Source organism: Vipera ursinii, assembly GCF_947247035.1.
Source record: "Vipera ursinii genome assembly, chromosome: Z".
NCBI lineage: Eukaryota > Metazoa > Chordata > Lepidosauria > Squamata > Viperidae > Vipera > Vipera ursinii.
In genome coordinates, this window is record NC_139517.1 from 10,851,270 (window position 1) to 10,873,718 (window position 22,449).

Sequence of the window (22,449 nt, forward strand, 5' to 3'; positions counted from 1 at the left end):
TGCAGAGAAGCTGTCACCAGTTCTGACTTGCCTGTTTATTTGTGTTATGTATCCTCAAGAGAGAAATTTATAACATTAAAATGTTCGTCAGAACATGCCGGAAGGATTGGAAAGGAAAACCCCACATTTTACTTAAGAGAAGGGCTTTCTTTGATCACGGAAAGAGAGATTAGACTAACTATCCATAACTGTGGTGATCTCTTAATGTACTAGATGACAGTTCCCATCATCCCCAACCAGACTGAGGAAGTAAGTATGACTCATTAAAGTTAGTCCTAATCTTGGATCAGTTTGAGGTTTATCAAATAATCCCAGAAAATTATCTCTCCATATTTCTCATTAGCCCTATGCAGAATGCTCATGATGCATTAAATGTCGCACGTTTTTGTTACAAATTGTCGTACAGGTAGTCCTTGACTTAGAACAGTTCGCTTAGTGACCATTCAAAGTTACAACGGCACTGAAAAAAGTGACATGACTATTTTTCACACTTTGTAATCAAAATTCAGATGCTGGGCAACTGGCTCATATGCATGATGGTTGCAGTGTCTCGGGGTCATGTGATCCCCTTTTGCGACCTACTGACAAGCAAAATCAATGAGGAATCCAGATTCACTTCACTAACTTGTGTTACTAACTTGACAACTGCCGTGATTCATTTAATAACGATGGCAAGAAAAGTGGTAAAATGGGGCAAAACTCACTTAACAAATGTCTCGCTTAGCCACAGAAATTTTGGGGTTAAAATTGTGGTTGTAAGTCAAGGACCTATTTGCTCATGTCACCCATTTGCCTTAATGGTGAGCAAAATGCAGTCAGGATCAGTGCTAATCCACCAGTTTCTGTGAGTTAGATCTCCAAGGGAAGGACTTGAAAAGGATAATCCCCACAAATCATTAATTACATTACTGGGGAAATGCAAGTCATACTGTATATGCATAGTTCCTGTAAGTCATGAAGGAGGAATGGTTCTAATCCTTAAATAGGCCCCTTGTTTAGAGAACAGTTTGAAATGTTCTTTGCCTTGAGATTTATGGAAACTAATTATATAACTATGTTCCAGAGAGAAGAGGGAGCACATGACCCCACAAAGGTGCCTATCTAAAAAATGCCAAGTTGTATTTTTTTATATGATGGAAGAAAAACTACATTCATCAGGAATAATAATATCAGCTGGGCATAATTTAATTTAATTTAAATTGAATTAGATTTTAATGAAAATTGAATCTTTTTTTTTTTAAAAAAAAATCCCTGACGTACTTTTTGGAGTACTGTCTGTACTGTGTACCGAAAAGCCATTCCTGATTTATTAAGCTTAGAAGCCACAGAAGCCAAATGGTTTAAACCTTTGTTGCTCTCTAGTTAAATTGGATTAAAAAGTTGGGGTCTCTTTGCTGGGAATTCTGGGAGCAATAATGTGAGATACCTCTCTGAGGCAACTGTTTTATATAAATAAAATTCAGGTTATCTTTCCATATTGTTTCTCCACCTCCAGCAAGATTTGGAAGATGCTGGTAGATTTTGCTTCTCAACAATTGTTTTGTTATATGCATTATATCAGGGGTGAGCAGTTAATTTTCCCAAGGGACGACATGAGAAAGTATGGACTGGTAAAGGTAAAGGTTCCCCCACATATGCGTGCTAGTCATTTCCAAATTTAGGGGCCGGTGCTCATCTCCATTTCAAAGCCGAAGAGCCAGCGCTTGTCCGAGGACGTCTCCGTAGTCATGTGGCCGGCATGACTAGACGCCAAAGGCGCACGGAATGCTGTTACCTTCCCACCGTAGTGGTCCCTATTTTTCTACTTGCATTTTTACGTGCTTTCGAACTGCTAGGTTGGCAGAAGCTGGAACGAGTAACAGGCGCTCACTCTGCTACGCGGCACTCAGGATTCTACCCGCCAAACTGCTGACCTTCTGATCGACAAGCTCAGCATCCTAACCCACTGAGCCACTGCGTCCCTGGTATGGACTGGTATGGAAGGTCAAATCAATAAACTGAATTTAAATCTACTCAGTTGTATTGTTTCCTAAAAAGCGATAAATTACATGGTTTTGTTTAGCTGCTACTGGTAAGGCTATATGTTGTGGCTTGATTACATTTTGATTTCTAATTTCAGATTGATCTCATGTGGGCCAGACAGGGACAGCAAAGGACCGGGTATCATAAAATGCCCAGGTCTGTATGATGTCGTGGCTGAGCATGGCTGGGGAATTCTGGGAGTTTGAAGCCCACCCATCTTAAAGTAGCTGCAGCTGAAAAACATTGATCAAGATTATCTATCCTTTAAGCTCAGATCTGATCATTCTGAGATATTTTGTTATTTTTTTTTAATTCCATTTATATCCCGCCCTTCTCCGAAGACTCAGAGCGGCTTACAAGCTTAGCAGTAGCCTTCATTCTATGTATATGCCTGCTTATTAGGGCTTTCACACACACACCCAAGCGGCATTATTACAAAGTCAGCTTAATTGCCCCCAACAATCTGGGTCCTCATTTTACCTACCTTGGAAGGATGGAAGGCTGAGTCAACGTTGAGCCTGCCTTCCATCCTTCCTTGAATGAATGTTCTGGACTAGTCCATGACTGCCATGCATACTCTTGGGAACTTTCAAGAAAAAAAGAATAAAACTTTCCCAGCCCTATCTAAATGTTTTAGCATTTAGCATTAATCATGATTTGGGTGCAACAACTGCCTGTGGTTACTCAAAAGAAATAGAAACTCTGGCCGTGCCCAAAAGGGAAGGGAGAAATCTGAAAATTGCCTATGTTTATTCCCATCCTGCACCTACCTCAATGGACACAGGAATTTCGTGTTATCCAGGAAGCCTACAGATTCCCATATAAATCTGCAGCCATCCAACTTCCATCTAGAACACAGGATCAGATTAACACCTACAATCAGGCTTGAATGCATTTGTTCTGACAAAGATGCTTAATTAATAGAATTAAATTTTGGATTTGGGTGGCTAAGGTACAGGCAGTCCTCAAGCTAAACCATTTGTTTAGCAAACAGTTATAACAAAGGAGAATATTGTAGCTCAGGGTTGAAATGGGGGGTGGTGTCCTTTGGTGCTCTCTGAGTTGGTTGTTTTCTTGCAGACATTTCACTACCCAAACTAGGTAACATTATCAGTGCTTAGGAAGGAGTTGGGTTTACTCTCAGTTTATATTTTAGTGGCTTATCCTGTCAGTTTTGGTCGGGGTGGTCTCAGAGGGGTCTTTGGTTGGGCTGTTTATTGTTGGCTTCTTTGGCAGTTTCATGATTGGGGTATTGTTTACTTCCTCTGATGTTAATCTTTAATCTCCATGCTTATCTGGGTGCTGATTGCTGGTGGAGAGGTGCTGAGGTCTCTTTGTTCCCCTTTTGGCTAGTTGATTATCTGTTTTCTCTACTCTATAGCAATTGTTAATGTCTATATGCCTATTGATGGCTAATTGGTCAGAGTTAATAATGTTAATTTTACAACATATGGACAGACTTACCAATAGTTTCATTTGGGGAAAATGTGACCATCCTAGACCAAGCCAAGTCCAAAAATGCTAGGGAATTTCTAGTAGCCTCACACTCAATAGACATGTAAACATCAAAAATATCTATAGATTCGAACAGAACATTAGAACAATTAAAACAAGTAATCAGTGGAACGACTTGCCTTCAGAAGTTGTGGGTGTTTCCAACCTGGAGGTTTTTAAGAAGAATTTGGACAACCATTTGTCTGAAATGGCTTAGGGTTTCCTGCCTGAGCAGGGGCTTGGACTAGAAGACCTCCAAGGTCCCTTTCAACTCTGTTACTATGCAAAAGAGATGATCAACCAGCCCAAAAGGGAACAAAAAGACTTAAGCATCTCTCCACCGGCAATCAGCATCCAGATCAGCATAGATTAACTCCAAGATTAACATCAGACCAACAATCAAGTAAACAATACCCAAACTGGCAAAGAAGCCAACAGTAATCAGCCCAATCAAAAAACCTCTAAGACCACCCCCACCAACAGTGACAAAGCACTAGAATAGAATAGAACAACAGAACAGAACGGAATAGAATAGAATAACTTTGAATGTACACTAATCGGCATACATTAAAATGAAATTTCCTTGCGTTCAGCTCTCAAAGGGTCACCACCTCTGATAAACACTACAGAAATATGACAAAAATAAATAAATACAGAATTATGCAGATACCCACATATATCATATGACACAGAGAAACAGTCTAGTTCGGGTTATGTATATATATGTGCATGGAGAGAAAAACGAATCTTGCAAGTTTACCAGACGGATGGCATAGGGAACAAAGTACATAAGAACTAGAATATAAACTGACAGCAAACCCCACTCCTTACTAGCCCTGGTGATGTTACCTAGTTTGGGTAATGAAACGACTGCAAGAAAACAAGCACCAAGGACCCCAGTGATTCACTTAATAACTGTGGCCAAAAAAAAAGGTAAAATCAATTGCAACTCACTAAAGAACTACCTTGCTTAGTCACAGAAATTCTGGTTTCAGTTTTGGTTACAAGTCGAGGACTACATTTGCCCATCTCCCTCCCACCCGGAGGCTTCAGCTGGTGCAGAGTGCAGCTGCACGGGTTGTGATGGGAGCACCCCGATACTCCCATATTACACCCCTCCTGCGTGAGCTGCATTGGCTACCAGTTGCCCTCCGGGTGAGATTTAAGGTGCTGGTACTTACCTTTAAAGCCCTACATGGCTTAGGCCCGGGATACTTGCAGGACCATCTGCTGCCGGGAACAAATTCCCATCGCCCAGTACGCTCACACAGAGAAGGCCTCCTCAGGGTACCGTCAGCTAGGCAATGTCAACTGGCGACCCCCAGGGGGAGGGCCTTCTCTGTGGGAGCGCCAGCCCTATGGAACCAGCTCCCCCCTGAGCTTCGGATGGCCCAAAACCTCCAATCCTTTCGCCACGGCCTCCAAACACTCCTTTTCCACCAGGCTGACCTGGACTGACAGGCATTTTAATTAATTATATTTACAATTTTTAATTTATTTTTAGTTTTTAATTTTAATTTATTGCACCGATGATTTTAATTTTATTTTTATCTTAATTTTATTTATTTATTTATTTTTATTTTAATTCCATTTATATCCCGCCCTTCTCCGAAGATTCAGGGCGGCTTACAAGCTTAGCAGTAGCCTTCATTCTATGTATATGCCTGCTTGTTAGGGCTTCCCCCCCCCCCAAGCGGCATTATTACAAAGTCAGCTTAATTGCCCCCAACAATCTGGGTCCTCATTTTACCTACCTCGGAAGGATGGAAGGCTGAGTCAACCTTGAGCCTGGTGGGATGAGAACCTGCACTAATTGCAGGCAGCTGGTGTTACTTAAGGAGGCATTAGCCCACTGCTCCACCAAGGCTCTTCTGTACTTATTATATGTTTTGTTGTTAGCCGCCCTGAGTCCTTCGGGAGATTTCGCCCAGGTTCGCCTGGTGCGCCAGTTGCGGCCCTATCTGGACCGGGATGCCCTGTGTACGGTCACTCATGCGCTCGTGACCTCTCGCCTAGACTACTGTAATGCTCTCTACATGGGGCTTCCCTTGAAGACCACTCGGAGGCTCCAACTGGTACAGAATGCGGCCGCGAGAGTTGTCTTGGGAGTTTCCCGGTACTCCCATGTTACACCTTTGCTCCGTGAGCTGCATTGGTTACCAGTTGTCTTCCGGGTGAGGTTCAAGGTCTTAGTGATGGTCTTTAAGTCCTTACATGGCATGGGTCCGGAATACCTCGGGGATCACCTGCTGCCGGCGTCAACTCCCCTCCGCCCAGTGCGTTCCCACAGAGAGGGCCTCCTCAGGGTGCCTCCGGTCAGAGAATGCCGGCTGGTGGCCCCCAGGGGGAGGGCCTTCTCTGTGGGCGCCCCGGCTTTGTGGAATCAGCTGCCGGTGGAGCTCCGGATGGCACCGGATCTCCGCTCCTTCCGGCGCGGGTTAAAGACCCACTTATTTGAACAAGCTGGCCTGGCCTGATGGGGAGTTAATTTGGGTTTTAAATATTGCTATATTTTACTGTTTTATCGTGGGCATTAATTTAATTCTATTTTAACTTTTGTAGTTTTGTATTTTTATTATATGCCCTGTTCACCGCCCTGAGTCCCCTGGGAGAAGGGCGGTATAAAAATTTAATAAAACTAAACTAAAAACTAATAAATAAATAAATAAATAAATCTCATCAAATCGATAGGCAAGTCAGTGCGGTTTTCTTGATGCCCAGAGAAAGCCTATTACATATGGATCACAAAAGGAGAACAACAGAGCACCGTTCCTTTTGCCCATAGTTTGAACCACTCCCTTGCATGATTAATAAGGTACAGCCCATACAGGAAAGTGGCACTGGGTGGCAGGCCCACACTGTCATACAACCAGCCAAGCCCATTCCCACAATGAACATGAAACAAAAACACAGTGACGCTGACATGGTAATCAGATCCTGCAACAAATCTTACCGTGCTGTCAAATTTGCACCAATAGCACCATCACAGGTCCCAACAATTTCACATGTAAGATAAGAGGTTCCTTCACATGTGTTTCCTCTGATGGGACACGTGCCATAATCTGCTAGCAGTGCTCCTCTGGATTCTACATCAAACCAACAAGCCAAATTTTGTGCCAAAAGAATCCACGGAGACAAGTTTAACATCGGGATTCAAAGCAAGGGCAAAATATTATCGGAGCGTTTCAACCATCCAGCATAGTCCATTACAGATCTCAAAGTAGCCATCTTGGAAAAAAGAAACTACCAGTGCAGTTAATTGAGAGACTGCGGATCTTGCATACATCAAAATATTTCAGGTTGTGCCTGAAGGCATCGATGAACACAACAATTTTTAATGCATTAAAATTTTTGACAGATAACATCCTTGTGATCTGTCCCATGTAAACTGGATCTTCATAATAAACTTTTTGTTCTTCTTTGCCATCTTTCTCCACACTTTATTTTAATTCTACATCAGTCTAGCCCAGTGTTTCCCAACCTTGGCAGCTGGAAGATGTCTGGACTTCAACTCCCAGAATTCTTCAGTCAGCTTTGCTGGCTGGGGAATTCTGGGAGTTGAAGTCCAGACATCTTCCATCTGTAAAGGTTGAGAAATGCTGGTCTAGCCCCTCTCTACATCTGATAAACTGAACCGCTACGGCAGGATCTAATCTTGAGTCAGTCAATTGGGATCAGAGATTTATTCTTCCAAGCAGTTAGATTCATGCTGGAGCCCATCCTCAGGGAACTTCTCTCTCTTCAAAATAAGAGACAGCATAGAGGGGCTCGGAAAAATAAACCTATAACCCCAATTATTGACTCGGATTGGATCCTGCAACACTATCCTAGAACATGTATATTTGTCTTCAATCAGAGGAGAGCTAGAAGGGGCCTTGGTGATCTAGTCCAGCCCCCTGCTCAAGCAGCAGATCCTATACCATCTCAGACAAGTGACTGTCCAGTCTCTTCTTAAAAACCTCCAGTGATGAAACAGCCACAATTTCTGAAGGCAAGCTGTTCCGCTGGTTAACTGTCCTCGCGGTTAGGAAGTTTCTCCTTAGCTCCAGTTTGCTTCTCTCCTCGATTAGTTTCCATCCATTGTTTCTCGTCCTGCCTGCAGGTGCTTTGGTAAATAAGTTATTTATTTATTTATTTATTTAATGGGACTTATATGCCGCCCTATCTCCCGAAGGACTCAGGGCGGCTAACAACAGTAAAATACAAGTAAAAATACAAATATTAAAAATTAAACTATATCTATAGCCCCAACTACAACCAATAAAACCTTAAAACCATATTAAAAACCCCGTATCATCAGTCCAGGTCGGCCTGTTGGAAAAGAAATGTCTTAAGGTCACGATGAAAGGACCGGAGGTCTGGGATCATCCAGAGCTCCAGGGGAAGCTGATTCCACAGGGCAGGTGCCCCCACAGAGAAGGCCCTCCCCCTGGGGGTCGCCAGCCGACATTGTCTGGCCGATGGCACCCTGAGGAGGCCCTCCCTGTGTGACCGCACAGGGCGATGGGAAGTTGTTCCTGGCAGCAGACGGTCCTGCAGGTATCCCGGGCCTAAGCCATGAAGGGCTTTATAGGTAAGAACCAGCACCTTAAATCTCACCCGGAAGACAACCGGTAACCAATGCAGCTCACGCAGGAGGGGTGTAATATGGGAGTATCGGGATGCTCCCATCACAACCCGCGCAGCCGCATTCTGCACCAGCTGAAGTCTTTGGGTGGTCTTCAAGGGCAGCCCCATGTAGAGAGCATTGCAGTAATCAACACGGGAGGTAACGAGCGCATGAGTGACCTCCTCCTCTTTGTGGCAACCTCTCAAATACAGGACTATTGCTATCATGTCACCCCTAGTTCTTTTTCTAGACTAGCCAACCCCAAATCCTGCAACAGTTTTTCATATGTTTTAGTCTCCTGGCCTTTAATCATCTTAGTTGCTCTTCTCTGCACTTTTTCCAAAGTCTCGACCTTTTTGCTGTAATGTGGTGACCTTAACTGGATTCAGTATTCCAGGTGTGGTCTTACTAAGGCTTCATAAAGCAGTACTTATACTTCACGTGATTTTGATTCTGTGCCTCTGTTTATAGAGCCAAGGATCATATTCGTTCATGTACCACCACAACCCACAGCTTATGCCCTTTTAAGAAGATTTGGAGAAGATGCTATCAGACTCCCGAAGAGGATGGCGAGGAGTGGTAGGGCCCCCTCGGGAGAAAAGTGGAATGATGCCACCCAGATTCCAGGCACCCCCCGGAACGTCCAATGCAGTCTTTTGCCCTAAGACACAACCAGTGTCGTATATGTAAGAAATTTGGCCACGGGGGCAGGGAATGTCCTTTACGTTCCCTTCCCAACTGTCCTATAGGGCATGTTGCTCCGTAAACACACTTTGAATACTAGGAGGGGGAGGGGGTCAGGGGCTGTGGGGGGTTGTCGCCCTGCCCTTTTGGATAATCCCTAAGACACCATTTGTTAGGATATTGGGTGTTTCCTTTGCTGTCCTTTTATGACCCTGCATTCAAGGTTCTGCAAGTGGCCAGAGATAACGGGGCCATCTGCACATATTCACAATTGATACTTCCTATACCAGTGATGGTGAACCTTTTAGAGACCAAGTGCCCAAACTGCAAGCCAAAACCCACTTATGTATCACGGGTGCCGGGTGGGTGTGGCCCATTGGGTGGGCGTGGCCCATTGGGTGGGTGTGGCTGCGGTGGCAACGGCAGCCTGGGTGGGACTAAAAACTTCAATTGATCAATTCCAACTTTGCGAGATCTTTCTTTTTCCCTGAGTGAAGTTCAAATGGATTGATTAATTGAACCTTTTTTTTTTTGCACACGGCGGTGGAGGTCTAAAGTGAAAAGGTTTTATAAAACCTAGCTGAAGGCCTAGGACTGGGGCGATGGCACGTGTGCCCACAGAGAGAGCTCTGCATGCCACCTGTGGCCCGCGTGCCGTAGGTTCGCCACCACGGTCCTATACTGCCCCCTAAGTCCGGGTCAACACTTTCACAAATCTGATAAAAAGAACAAGGATAAATTCTGCCACCCCTCTGGAGTTGCACAAGTAGAAATGCCAAATGTCTTTTTGCCCAGGAGAAATCTACAAGCCAAGTAAGATAAGAGGTTCAACCAGGGCCAGTTCTTTGCAACGTATCTGTGTGTGCAACAGCACTTGTATAAGCAGCCCACAGTCGATTCAAGAGAGCGAGATTCCCTTTGACCCCTAATGTCAGTTAGCTCTTGCCATCATGGCACATAGTTATTGGCTTGGCAGCCCATTTTGCATGAAACGCCCTCCGGTTGCCTCTTCAAGGACACAGTGGACGCAATCAAGCAACGTGATTTTGTTTGCTCTTTGGAAAGGCAAGTGTGCATGTGGGCCGATGTGTGTACAACCCAAACCGTTCTTTTCCTTCCCCGCCTCCAATCCTAGATCCCCTATCTTTTATTGACTTAGGTTTCCTCACTGTAATAAAGCAAAGCAGATACGCTATCAAACTGAATAAAGTGCCTGAGGGTGCAATTTGCTGACTGTGATCCAGCTGATAGCGAGTGGTCATCAAACTTTGATTGAATTGCCCACTTAGGTTTCTTCCTGGCGAAATTCCCCCACCTGCTCCATCCTGCACTGCCCCATCTTCTAACTAGCCCCATCTTCCTTGCTACAGGTAATCCCTGATTTACAAGTTTGTTTAGTGACCCAAAGTTACAGCAGCACTGAAAGAAGTGACTTAAGACCGTATTTGTCCAAGATATGAGCAAATCAGTGACCATTGCAGCATCCCGCAGTCATGTGATTTGCAGACCTGACAGCTGGCTTCTGACAAACAAAGCTCATTGAGAAGCCAGCAATAAAACTGCAAGTCCCGGTCTCATGATGGTCTCACTTATTGACTGGAGATGATGCACATAACAACCACATTGGGAGTGAGGGGGTAAATCCATCGTGGTCTTGCTTAACAACTGTGTCACTTAGCACTGCCTCCTGTCTCAAATAACTTGCAAGCCAGCCTTGTTTCATTGTACATTCTCTTCAGGATAATAATAACAACAACAACAACAACAAAAATGCCAATTCCAGTTTAAACATCTGGCTGGCTAAACCTGAGGATGATGATAAATGATAATAAACCTGAAAAAAACTTGCGGCCCAATTTTGCTCCATTATATTCTTGCTATAAGGGACGTGGTGGCTCAGTGGGTCAGGACGCTGAGCTTGATCAGAAGGTTGGCAGTTTGGCGGGTCGAATCCTGAGTGCCGCGTAGCAGAGTGAGTGCCTGTTACTCGTCCCAGCTTCTGCCAACCTAGCAGTTCGAAATGCAAGTAGAAAAATAGGGACCACTATGGTGGGAAGGTAACAGCGTTCCGTGCGCCTTTGGCATCTAGTCATGCCGGCCACATGACCATGGAAACGTCCTTGGACAAGCGCTGGCTCTACGGCTTTGAAACGGAAATGAGCACCGGCCCCTAGAGTCGGAAATGACTAGTACGTATATGCGGGGGAACCTTTACCTTTACCTTTTTATTCTTGCTATAGAGGTTTGTGCATGTCCCAAGTGTGCCGACAGGGGAATTCTGGGAGCTGAAATCCACACAGCCCAAACTCAATGAAGTTGAGAAACACTGTCCTAGAACCATAGAGTTCCAGTAGTGGCCTACCTTGAAGGATTGACAGTACTCTTCCTTGAAATCTACTGCCCCGCCCCCCACCTACCATTTTGAAGAGGCACTTCCTCCTCTACTTGTTCAGATGCATCAGAGAATTCAGTGTGACTGACAGCAAGGTTCTTCTGGGTGTTCCTTTCGTTGACCCATGTGAGAAGACCAGTCCTCCAGCTCATGATGTATCTTGAGATATCATGCAGGATCACGATGGGGTCCTGGGGAGGCTGGAATGAGTCAGTACCTCTAATTCATCCAGATGTCAGTGACCAACAGGCACACAGCTGATAGTCTCTTTCTGAGCAGGAGAATACCTGCTTCTGTTTATGAGGTCTGTCATCCTTTCCCAATATCCTGCTAAGTCTGACAGCTGAGCAGCTGATAAAACCACACACTCCTATTATCCACTGATTCAACTCTAATGTGTCTGGTAGCCTTGGAACTTCTCCCGGATGTGTGCGATAGACATCAATGATCCAACCAGCTAAGATGAAGCCCTCAGGTAGTCTTTAATTGCAGGCAGGTAACTACAGGAGATAAACAAAAACTTACAACATCTACAATGTCTTACATCAGTTTGACTTTTCCTCTGGGTGTTGAGCCTATGTTGCAACTCAACCTTGTTTTGGGCATCTGCCAGTGTGGTTGGGATCTTCAAGCATGGACTACACCATCAGAGCAGCCTGACTTGGACCCCGGTTGGTTTTATTGGCGCATTCTTCCAAATAGTCCCCAGCTAGGTGATGGCATCTAGCCAACTTTAGCTGACCATGCAAAGCTAAACAGGGCTGGACCATGTTAGTCAAGGGGTCTTCAAACGTGGCCCTTTTATGACTTGTGGACTTCAACTCCCAGAATTCTTCAGCCAGCATTCCTGGCTGAGGAATTCTGGGAGTTGAAGTCCACAAGTCATAAAAGGGGCAAGTTTGAAGACCCCTGATGTTAGTACTTGACTGGGAGATCAATAGGACAATCTTATTTTTGGGGGGAAAAACAAAAAATCCTGGAAGAAAATATGGGTATTCCTCGACTTACAACAGTTTGTTTAGTGACTGTTTTAAGTTACAATGGCACTAAAAAAAAGTAACTTAGACCTGTTTTTCACAGAAGCATTGCAGCATCCCCGTGGTCATGAGTTCAAAATTTGGATGCTTGGCAACTGGCATGTATTTATGACGGTTGCAGTGTTCTGGGGCCACGTGACCACCTTTTGCAACCTTCTGGCAAGCAGCGTTTCTGTTGCAAAGTGAGACAGTTATCAAGTAAGTTTCATCCCATTTTGCAACCTTACTTGCCACGGGTGTGAAGTGAATTCCTGCAGTTGTTCAGTTAGTAACAGGGTTGTTAAGTGAATCTGGCTTCCCTATTGTCTTTGCTTGTCAGGAGGTTGCAAAAGGGGATCACGTGACCCCGGGGATGCTGCAAACGTCATAAATAGGAACTGGTTGCCAAGTATCTAAATTTTGATCATGTGACCACAGGGATACTGTAAGGGTCGTAACTGTGACAAACGGTCCTAAGTCTCTTTTTTCAGCATTGTTGTAACTTCCAGTGGTCACTAAATGAATGGTTGTAGGTCAAGAACTACCTTTATATGAATACCTTTTTTAAGGGCTTCAAGGATGCTGTACCATAGTGGTCACCAACCGTGGCAACTTTAAGACTGGTGGACTTCAACTTCCAGAATTCCCCAGCCAGCATGGATGGCTGGGGAATTCTGGGAGTTGAAGTCCACCAGTCTTAAAGTTGCCAAGGTTGGAGACCCCTGGTCTAACAAGTACTAGTCTGTAGCGTGTTTCTTGACTCCTTGTTCGTTTCCTGTTGAGAGTCGATCCTAAAAGGCAGATGCTCTTCAACATTTCAACATCTTTATGATCAGTTCTAAGGCCGGTCATTGTACCTGTCGTAATTTGGGAAATAAACAGTTTTTAAAACAAAACTGGTCTTATTGCAATACGTGAACACTGCCACTTTGTATAATTTCAATTTTTGTTCATCTCAATCAACTCGCCCCATGCTCCAAGGAGGATGGAAAGGGACCAAAGAGAGCCTGGGGGAAAAAAAACAGGCACAGAATTGCTTGTAAGGTCAGCATGAATCAGCTCTGACATCTGAGGTCCATTCTTACATTTTGCTTGTCTTTTAAAGTCACCACGTATTGGAGAACATGGGCTATAATCTCTGGAAAAATCTCTTCGCAAAGCATCCCCCTAGAACTGGGCTTCTCTATAAAGAACTATTGGAAGAAGAGAGCTAATGTGTCAACTGTCTCATTGGCACATGCAGAAGAAGAATCCTTTCCATTTGTGTTGTCAAGCTGCGAGAAGAATTGCAGAGGGCGCTAGAATCTGAGTCAGCCTTGACAAAACCTATAAATTGAATAAAACAAAACCTTTGTTTTTAAATAAATCCTTGTAAGTCCTCGACTTACGATCACAAATTGGGACCGGAGGTTCCATTACTAAGTGGTTGCTAAGTGAGCCATCGTGTGACCATGCCTGATTTTACAATCTTTTTTGTTCTAAGCAATTACGCAATCATTGTGGTTGTTAAGCAAATTCTGGCTTCCCCCATTGACTTTGCTCAACAAGAGCTGGCCGGGAAGGTTGCAGATGGCCATCATGTGACCTTGGGGGTGCTGCAACCATTGCACTATACATGCTGTTTGCTCAAATCATGGTACAGGGATGGTGGTTAGCACAAGAACCGTTCATAAGTCACTTTTTTCCAGAACTGTTATAACTTTGAACGGTTGCCAAATGAGGACCAAATGGAGGACTACTTGTAAAGGTTCTCCAGGTGTTGGTAGAGCACAGGAGTGACCTTAAAAAAATCAGATTTGCAGAACAACTTGGTTCATTTAAAGAAAGATTTCCCTGCCCCACCCCCAAACCTGGAACAAAAGAACTTCCAGATTCAAGGAACGTATCTTGAGGAACTGAGAGACTGAGAGGAAGAAGGTTGAAGAATGATGGCTCCTAAATTGGTTCCTAAGTCTGCAAAAAGGATCAATAGTTTGCAATAGTGGCAAATATCCGTAGCTCGGGTATAGGATGAGGGTGAAGGTTTGTGCTCCGAGCTTGTGGGTTGGTTTCCCAACGTTTTGTTAACCAGGCTGGGTAACATCTTCAGTGGAGTTTAGGGGATGTCAATGTTCCTTTTGTTTATAAGGGCTTCAGGTGTGTCAAGTGAGGGTCTTGTGATGGATCAGGTGAGTCATTAGAGAGTCTTGTGATGGGGAAGTTGCTTCAGGTCAGGGTCATTGGAAAGTGAACTGCTGGTGGGGGGTAGGATGGGGTTTTGCGGGGGTTGGTTGAGGGTCGCGATTGTCTCCGGCTGGCTGTGCAGTTGATTTGGATCCTGAGGGGTTCATAGGCTAGTTGTAGATCAGTGTGTCTGTTGGTGGAATTGCTTGTGGAGTGCCAGGTTTCGATGAACTCACAAGCGTGGCGGGTGGTAACGTGGCCGATGATTTTAGTGTTGCTCCAATTGGACTGGTGTTGTTTGGTGTCGGTGTGGGTAGAGATGCAAGATTTGGGATCATTGCGTTTGATTGCCAGCAGGTGTTCATGGATCCTGGTTTTTAATTGACGTGATGTTTGTCCGACATAGAACAAGACCCTCACTTGATTACGCCCACCCCTGAAGCCCTTATAAACAGAACAACACTGACACTGACATCCTTTAAACTCCACTGAAGATGTTACCTAGCCTTTCAGAAGGCAACCCACAAGCAAAGAGAACAAATCTTCACCCTCAAGGATCAATAGATCAGGCCGGGATCAAAGAAAGATGAGGATCAAAAAGGAGAATCTCATGAACTTTGGGCGTGGGATATGATAGTTGATGTACTGTGAAGGAGGAACTTGATGAGATCAGTATTTGAAGCCCAACAGAGTGACATCTAAGGCTCACACATATAGCAAATAAAATAACCATGGAGAGAGAGAGAGGGGGGGGAGGGAGGGAGAGAGAGAGAGAGGAGGGAGGGAGGGAGGGAGGGAGGGAGGGAGAGAGAGAGAGAGAGAGAGAGAGAGAGAGAGAGAGAGAGAGAGAGAGAGAGAGAGAGAGAGAGAGAGAGAGAGAGAGAGAGAGATCCTGTGGCCTAGGGGTTAAAACAACTGCTTAAGACACAGTTGGCCCAGGTTCGAATCTCAGAAGGGTATGGCTGACTGATGAGAACAAATAAGTTTGAAATGATCAACTCTGCCACTGCTGTGGCTACTACTGATGAGAACAAATAAGTTTGAAATGATCAACTCTGCCACTGCTGTGGCTACTGCCTGTAGATAGCCTTGGGCTAGGCTGAAACAGAAAATAAGATTTGTCCCGTGTCTGGGACTAAGCAAGTGTATTCTGAATGCTTAACAAACATTTAACATATATATATATATATATATATATATATATATATATATATATATATATATATACATACATACATATACATATATATATATATGTTAAACCTGAGCTCTTTTATGACTCATGGACTTGAACTCCCAGAATCTGACTCAGGAATTCTGAGAGTTGAAGTCCATGAGTCATAAAAGAGCCGAGGCTGCCTACCCCTAGGCTAGAGCAAGGTCCATCATGTGGCCATTAAGTAGAGCGCAGAACCAAACAGGCTTACCAACGGTTTTTCAAACCTTCAATGCCAGAGAAAGCATTGAAGGTTTGAAAAACCGTTGGTAAGCCTGTTTGGTTCTGCACTCTATTTATTGGCCACGTGATGGCTTACAACCATTCGTTTAGTGACCGTTCAAAGTTACGACAGGCCTGAAAAAAGTGACTTACGACCGGTTTTCACACTTACAACATCGTAGTACCCCCCCATGGTCATATGACCATTTACGTTTGGGCATTTGGAAAACATGTATCTATGACAACTGCAGTGTCCCAGTCATGTGATCATGATTCATATCTTCCCAGCTGGCTTCCAACAAGCGAGGTCAATGGGGGAAGCCAGATTTGCTTGATAGAACAGAATAGAGCTGGAAGGGACCTTGGAGGTCTTCTAGTCCAGCCCCTTGCTCAAGCAGGAGAACCTATATCATTTCAGACAAGTGACCGCATGATTCACTAAACAATTGCAGTGATTCACTTGACAGTCGTGGCACAAAAGTTGTAAATGGGGCACAAGTCACTTAACAAGTGTCTTGCTTAGCAACAGAAATGTTGGGGCTGACTGTAATCATAAATCAAGGACTACCTGTAGTCACATTCTGTGTTGGGCAAAACCTTCTCAGAGAGATATGGCAGGTTGAACACTTGTGGGTGGAGATGGTATCGCTCCATCAGATGTTGTACCTGCAGCCTCTTTGGCCCAGGATGAGTAAGAGCACATTTGTAAGTCCAGGAGTAATCATAATGCCAAGAAGCGCAGGAATAAAATATTACATTTTCTTCTTAATCACCTCTATTGATTACCACTAATCATCATATGTATGTTACTCTATGGATATGACTATATGCAGTGTTTTTTTTGTAAAAGAAAAAGGTGCCGGAACTCACACACGTCATACAACCTGCCTTGCCTACCCTACAAGGTTCCATCCAAAAAAGGTACCGGAACTCCGTTCTGAGCGTTCTATGAGAAAAAAAGCCCTGAGTATATGTATTTTCTTTTGAGAGAGGGCATCAGAATTTCATTTTTTAGTGTGTGCCAGTGCATTCACAGAACAAAGTGACAATAAAGGTCTTGTTTTATCTTATCTTATCCTCCTTGCATTAGAGCCAATGGGGAAGTGGGGGGGAAGAATAGAAAAAGAACATTGCATTTCCTGAAATGTCCCAAAGGTGCTTTTTTCCAGGAGCCAACTGGATTTTCTTGTTTTTCTTTGAAGACCTTTCCCTTCTCATCCAAGGAGCTTCTTCAGCTCTGACTGGATGGGGATGATCTTTCCATTCCCCACTTCAAAGAAAGTCTTTCAGGAGGCAACTGGCCTTTCTTGTTTTTCTTTGAAGACTTTCTTTGAAGTGGGGAATGGAAAGATCATCCCCATCCAGTCAGAGCTGAAAAAGCTCCTTGGATGAGAAGGGAAAGGTCTTCAAAGAAAAACAAGAAAACCCAGTTAGCTCCTGAAAGACTTTCATTGAAGTGGGGAATGGAAAGATCATCCCCATCCAGTCAGAGCTGAAGAAGCTCCTTGGATGAGAAGGGAAAGGTCTGCAAAGAAAAACAAGAAAATCCAGTTGCCTCCTGAAAGACTTTCATTGAAGTGGGGAATGGAAAGATCATCCCCATCCAAGTCAGAGCTGAAGAAGCTCCTTGGATGAGAAGGGAAAGGTCTTCAAAGAAAAACCAGAAAACCCAGTTGCCTCCTGAAAGACTTTCATTGAAGTGGGGAATGGAAAGATCATCCCCATCCAGTCAGAGCTGAAGAAGCTCCTTGGATGAGAAGGGAAAGGTCTTCAAAGAGAAACAAGAAAACCCAGTTGCCTCCTGAAAGACTTTCATTGAAGTGGGGAATGGAAAGATCATCCCCATCCAGTCAGAGCTGAAGAAGCTCCTTGGATGAGAAGGGAAAGATCTGCAAAGAAAAACAAGAAAACCCAGTTGCCTCCTGAAAGACTTTCATTGAAGTGGGGAATGGAAAGATCATCCCCATCCAAGTCAGAGCTGAAGTAGCTCCTTGGATGAGAAGGGAAAGGTCTTCAAAGAAAAACAAGAAAATCCAGTTGGCTCCTGGGGAAAAAAAAGCAACTTTGGGACAACCATGACTTGGAGGACCGAGAACCTCCATCGACATCATTTCCCCAAATCTAAGCAAAACTTTTAGTTTTTTTTCCCTCCCATAAGCACAGCCGGACAGCGTAAAAATAAAATCGACTTTTTTTTTTTAAAAAAAAGAAATATCGGAAGGCTCGACGAGAAAGTTAGACGAGGGGGAAGTGATGAGCAAAGGGGGAAAAAAATTCCCTCTTCTGACAAACGTTCCGGGACCGACGATTGAGCCGTAGGGCTTCAGAAGCGGGGAATTGCTGGAAGCGGCTGAGGGTTGGCCAGGAAGCAGCCTCCGGCATCCGCCCACGTTCGCAGCCTTGGCCGGCCGCGTGTGCCGCCGAGACGCGTCAGTGGAAATCCTCGCTTCCCACCGCGCCTCCTTTTTCGCCCGCCCGTCCCGCTTGGATGCCGCCTCCTCCTCCTCCTCGTCCTCCTCCCGCGCGCTTTTCGCCAGGGGGGGCATGAATGAAGTGGGCGGAGCGGGTCCCCTGCTGTGACGAGAAGGCCGGGGTCGCCCGGGGCAACCTTTGTTGCCGGCACGGGAAGCCTCCCGATTGGCCGGCGTCTTTATGACGACACGTTCTTTCCTTTTTTTTAGAAGGCCGGCCGAGCCTCCGGTTTCCCCGCAGAGCAACGCGATTCTCTGGAGGAACCTTCGGAAGCGGCGGGAGAAAAAAAAAAGAAAGAAAAAGTCACCGACTCGCATCATGGCCAACCAGCGGGAAGAAAGGTCAGCGTGGGAACGTTACTAGTTATAAGCGGGTTGCTCCCGGGGAGGAGGGATTGCGGGGAAATTATATTCCCTCGGTGGAATAATTATGGCCCGTCTGCCTCTGATCCGAGGGGCTGCCTTCTGATCTGGGTTTCTGGATTACAAGTCCCATTATCGCCGGCCGCAGATGGGAGTAGTCATCCGACCCGACTGGATGGCCTCGGGGTGGCGAAAGCCATTTTAAGGAGTCCCGGCTTTGGGGATGGGGAAGAGGGAGGGAGGGAGGGAGAGGGGGAAAAAAACATCATTGGTTGTTTTTCATCATCTTTTTTTTTTAAAAAAAGGCAATTCGCGAAGGACCTCTGTATTTTATCTCATGCTTTTGAGCGGGTGGATGTTGTAAAATTTACCAATTTATAATGTAGAGCAGGGGTCTTCAAAGTTGGCCCTTTTATGACTTGTGGACTTCAACTCCCAGAATTCCTCAGCCGGCATGCCTGGCTGAGGAATTCTGGGAGTTGAAGTCCACAAGTCATAAAAGGGCCAACTTTGAAGACCCCTGATGTAGAGTCTGTTGTTGCGAGTGAAGAAGGAGATTGCGAGTGAAGAAGGAGAGTGCAAAACTTGGGTTGAAACTAAACATTAAGAAAACCAAGATCATGGCATCTGGCCCTCTCAATTCCTGGCAAATAGATGGGGAAGAAATGGAGGTAGTGACAGATTTTATTTTCCTGGGCTCCAAGATCACTGCAGATGGGGACTGTAGCCAAGAAATTAAAAGACGCTTGCTCCTTGGGAGGAAAGCCATGGCAAATCTAGACAGCACACTAAAAAGCAGAGACATCACCCTGCCAACAAAAGTGCGTATAGTCAAGGCTATGGTCTTCCCAGTCGCAATGTATGGCAGTGAAAGCTGGACCATAAGAAAGGCTGAGCGCCAAAGAATTGAAGCCTTTGAACTATGGTGCTGGAGAAGACTCCCTTGGACTGCAAGGCGATCAAACCGGTCAGTTCTAGAGGAGATCAACCCTGACTGCTCTTTAGAAGGCCAGATCCTGAAGCTAAAACTCAAATACTTTGGCCACCTAATGAGAAGGAAGGACTCACTGGAGAAGAGCCTAATGCTGGGAAAGATTGAGGGCACTAGAAGAAGGGGACGACAGAGAATGAGGTGGCTGGATAGGAGTCACTGAAGCAGTAGGGGTGAGCTTAAATGGACTCCAGAAGATGGTAGAGGACAGGAAGGCCTGGAGAAACGTTGTCCATAGGGTCGCGATGGGTCGGACACGACTTCGCAACTAACAATAACAACAAATGTAGAATAATCTGGTGTGTGTGTGTGTTAATCCTCAGAAGAGTCTGGAGTGGTTGGGTAGATTACTACTGTTATTACCATTGCGGTGGCTGCCCTATAGAATCTCGCCCTCTAGCTGAACTCAAATCCGCTGGTCTATTAGGACAGATTTGTGTAATTGTCTGGGTTACCCGTTCCTCTTCATTGATGGTTCTTCTTTGAATTCAGTCTTGGCCACGTTTCTCCACCTGAGCAACTTTAAGATGTGTGGACTTCAACTCCCAGAATTCCCTAGCCAGCAGCTAGAGAATTCTGGGAGTTGAAGTCTGCACATTTTATAAAGTTGCCAAGGTGGAGAAACATTGGCGTAGACCACAACTGTGACTTTTCCCCGGTAGTTTCCCATCCCAGTACATCAAGGTCAGGTCCTGATTTTCCCCCCACCGCCCCCTTAAAATCAGCTGTGGACTGCTATTGTCTGTGACATTTTCATCACTGCTAGTAGTAATAGTAGTAGTTGTAGGAGCAGCATTCCCTTACAACAAAGTTAAGCAGTGCATGAACCGGAAGCCTCAGAGTTGACACAAACTCCCAATTTTAAAAATTATTTTAATTGCTCATCTTTTGGGGGAAGAAGGGGGGGGGTCCTCTTCTGAAGCATCCCCTCTCTTCCTATTATTATTGTGTTCCTTATTCCTTTGCTGAGCTCCAGCCTCAGCTGGAGAGTTCTCAAAAGTGAGAATTTGGAGTTTTGAGTGGGGAGAGAAAATTGAGCTAGGGATTTAAGAACTGGGCTCAAGAAGTGGAAATTTACATTACTGTTGTTGATCAATTACATTCCTGAAGTAGCATGGAAACATCTATGTAGCTTCTTTAGACTGAAAGATCCTATGTAAGTAAACGCTTCATGTTCCAAATTTAATTTGCATATTTTATCCCACCTCTCCAACAAGCAGTAAGCTCCTTCTTGCTTCTTTATTCTTAACAGCCCTACCAGGTAGGCTGAGGATACAAGTAGCTTGAATTTTCCATATATGAGAGGCAGAATTGGTTGTGCCTAGTCTTCCATCACCTACTACTCTCCCCACTGTATGCCAGGAATTCTGGGAGTTGAAGTCCTAAAGCAGGGGTGTCAAACTCAATGTCACGAGACATGTTGCAACGTATCATGACTTTCATGACTTTTTTTGCCATTGCCCGCAATGGGGTGGGTGTGGTTTCGCTATGATGCATCCGGCCCACGGGCCGGCAGTTTGACACCTCTGTCCTAAAGGATCTGGAGACCACTAGGTTGCAAAGATGCTTCTGGTTCAATTTGCTCTTCTTTGCAACCTGTAAAGTAAGTAAGTGCTGTTATCAATCTGCTTCAGGGTGTGTGCCTGTATTTGTGCCCATTAGGCTTTCAAGGAGGCATTGAATTCATGTCTGAAATGACTTTTTGTCTTTCCTGCTAATACGTGCAATTAAAACATGCAAAGGGATGAGTGAAACAGTGAACATCCATTTGAGGTGTGTGCTAATATGATGCATCATATTGAAAACTGTTTTTTTCCCCTCTGGGCTCTGAACCAATTTGTGGCAAAAGAAAACTTGAGTCATTTGTAATACAAAAGGAGACTGAGAATTTTTATGACTTATACTTCCTAAATTGCTCAGCGGTGTCTGATGTGGTTTCTGTATGCTTCTGCCTGTGAAAACTGAAATTCTTATTTCCCCCCCCCCCTCACTATTTGTGAATGGAAACCCCGAGAATATTGAGGTTTGCTTATGTGGTTTGGAAAAAAAGTACTCTGTACAAGGTTAAATTTCCCTCAAAATTGAAGGACAGGTGCTTGTCACGTGACTGTTGGTTTCCCAGGCCAACTTTTTTTAAATGAAGTTTTATTTTAGTTAAGATGCCAATTGTTCCAAATTCTAGAAAGCAAATATTGTGAGATTCTCTTGAAAGAGAATTAAGAGAAAGATAAGTGGAGAGAAAAGTGAAAAACCCCAAACTGTTACATCCCAACTAGATCCCAAGGCGCATTTAGTATGTTTTCCTTTTTTTAAATTTTATTTACAAGCAAGAACTGACTTGCAACCGGTTGTTTAATGCCCTTTCCAAGTTATAATGGTACTTCTGACCACTGACCATTTTTCACACCACTCACTGCAACATCCCCATGGTCACCTGATCAAAATTTGGGTGCTTGGCAACTGGCATGTATTTATGACAGTTTTATTGTCCTGGGGTCACGTGAAACACGAAATAAAAATGTGATCACCATTTGTAACCCTCACACCAACTTCCAACAAGCAAAGTCAATGCGAGAAGACATTTAATGACTGTATGATTCACTTAGTAGCTGCAGTGATTTATTTAACAACTGTGGCAAAAAAAAATTGGCCTCAATTGTGGTCATAAGTCGAGGACTACCTGCATTGTATGCTTGCGCAATTAACAAGGCAAACTTTAACCTTTAAGAAAATACAAATTGAAACTGCCAGTTAAGAAAAGGAAGCAAAATCTAGTTTATATTTTATTATTAATAATCATTGGTTA

The 22,449-nt window shown here is 44.5% G+C and overlaps 1 protein-coding gene across 2 annotated transcripts in view; it reads left to right on the plus strand.

The window, feature by feature from the left end:
* PNP (purine nucleoside phosphorylase) overlaps nt 1–22,449 on the plus strand; it is a 56,425-nt gene that overhangs the window by 7,019 nt on the left and 26,957 nt on the right. The window contains exon 2 of one of the 2 annotated variants that reach the window (XM_083377762.1): nt 18,588–18,631. In XM_083377762.1, the coding sequence (XP_083233888.1) occupies nt 18,609–18,631 (23 nt within the window). In that variant the 5' untranslated portion in view covers nt 18,588–18,608. Of the gene's footprint in view, nt 1–18,262; nt 18,632–22,449 lie in introns of those variants that run through there. The other variant, XM_083377761.1, reaches the window with a different exon arrangement.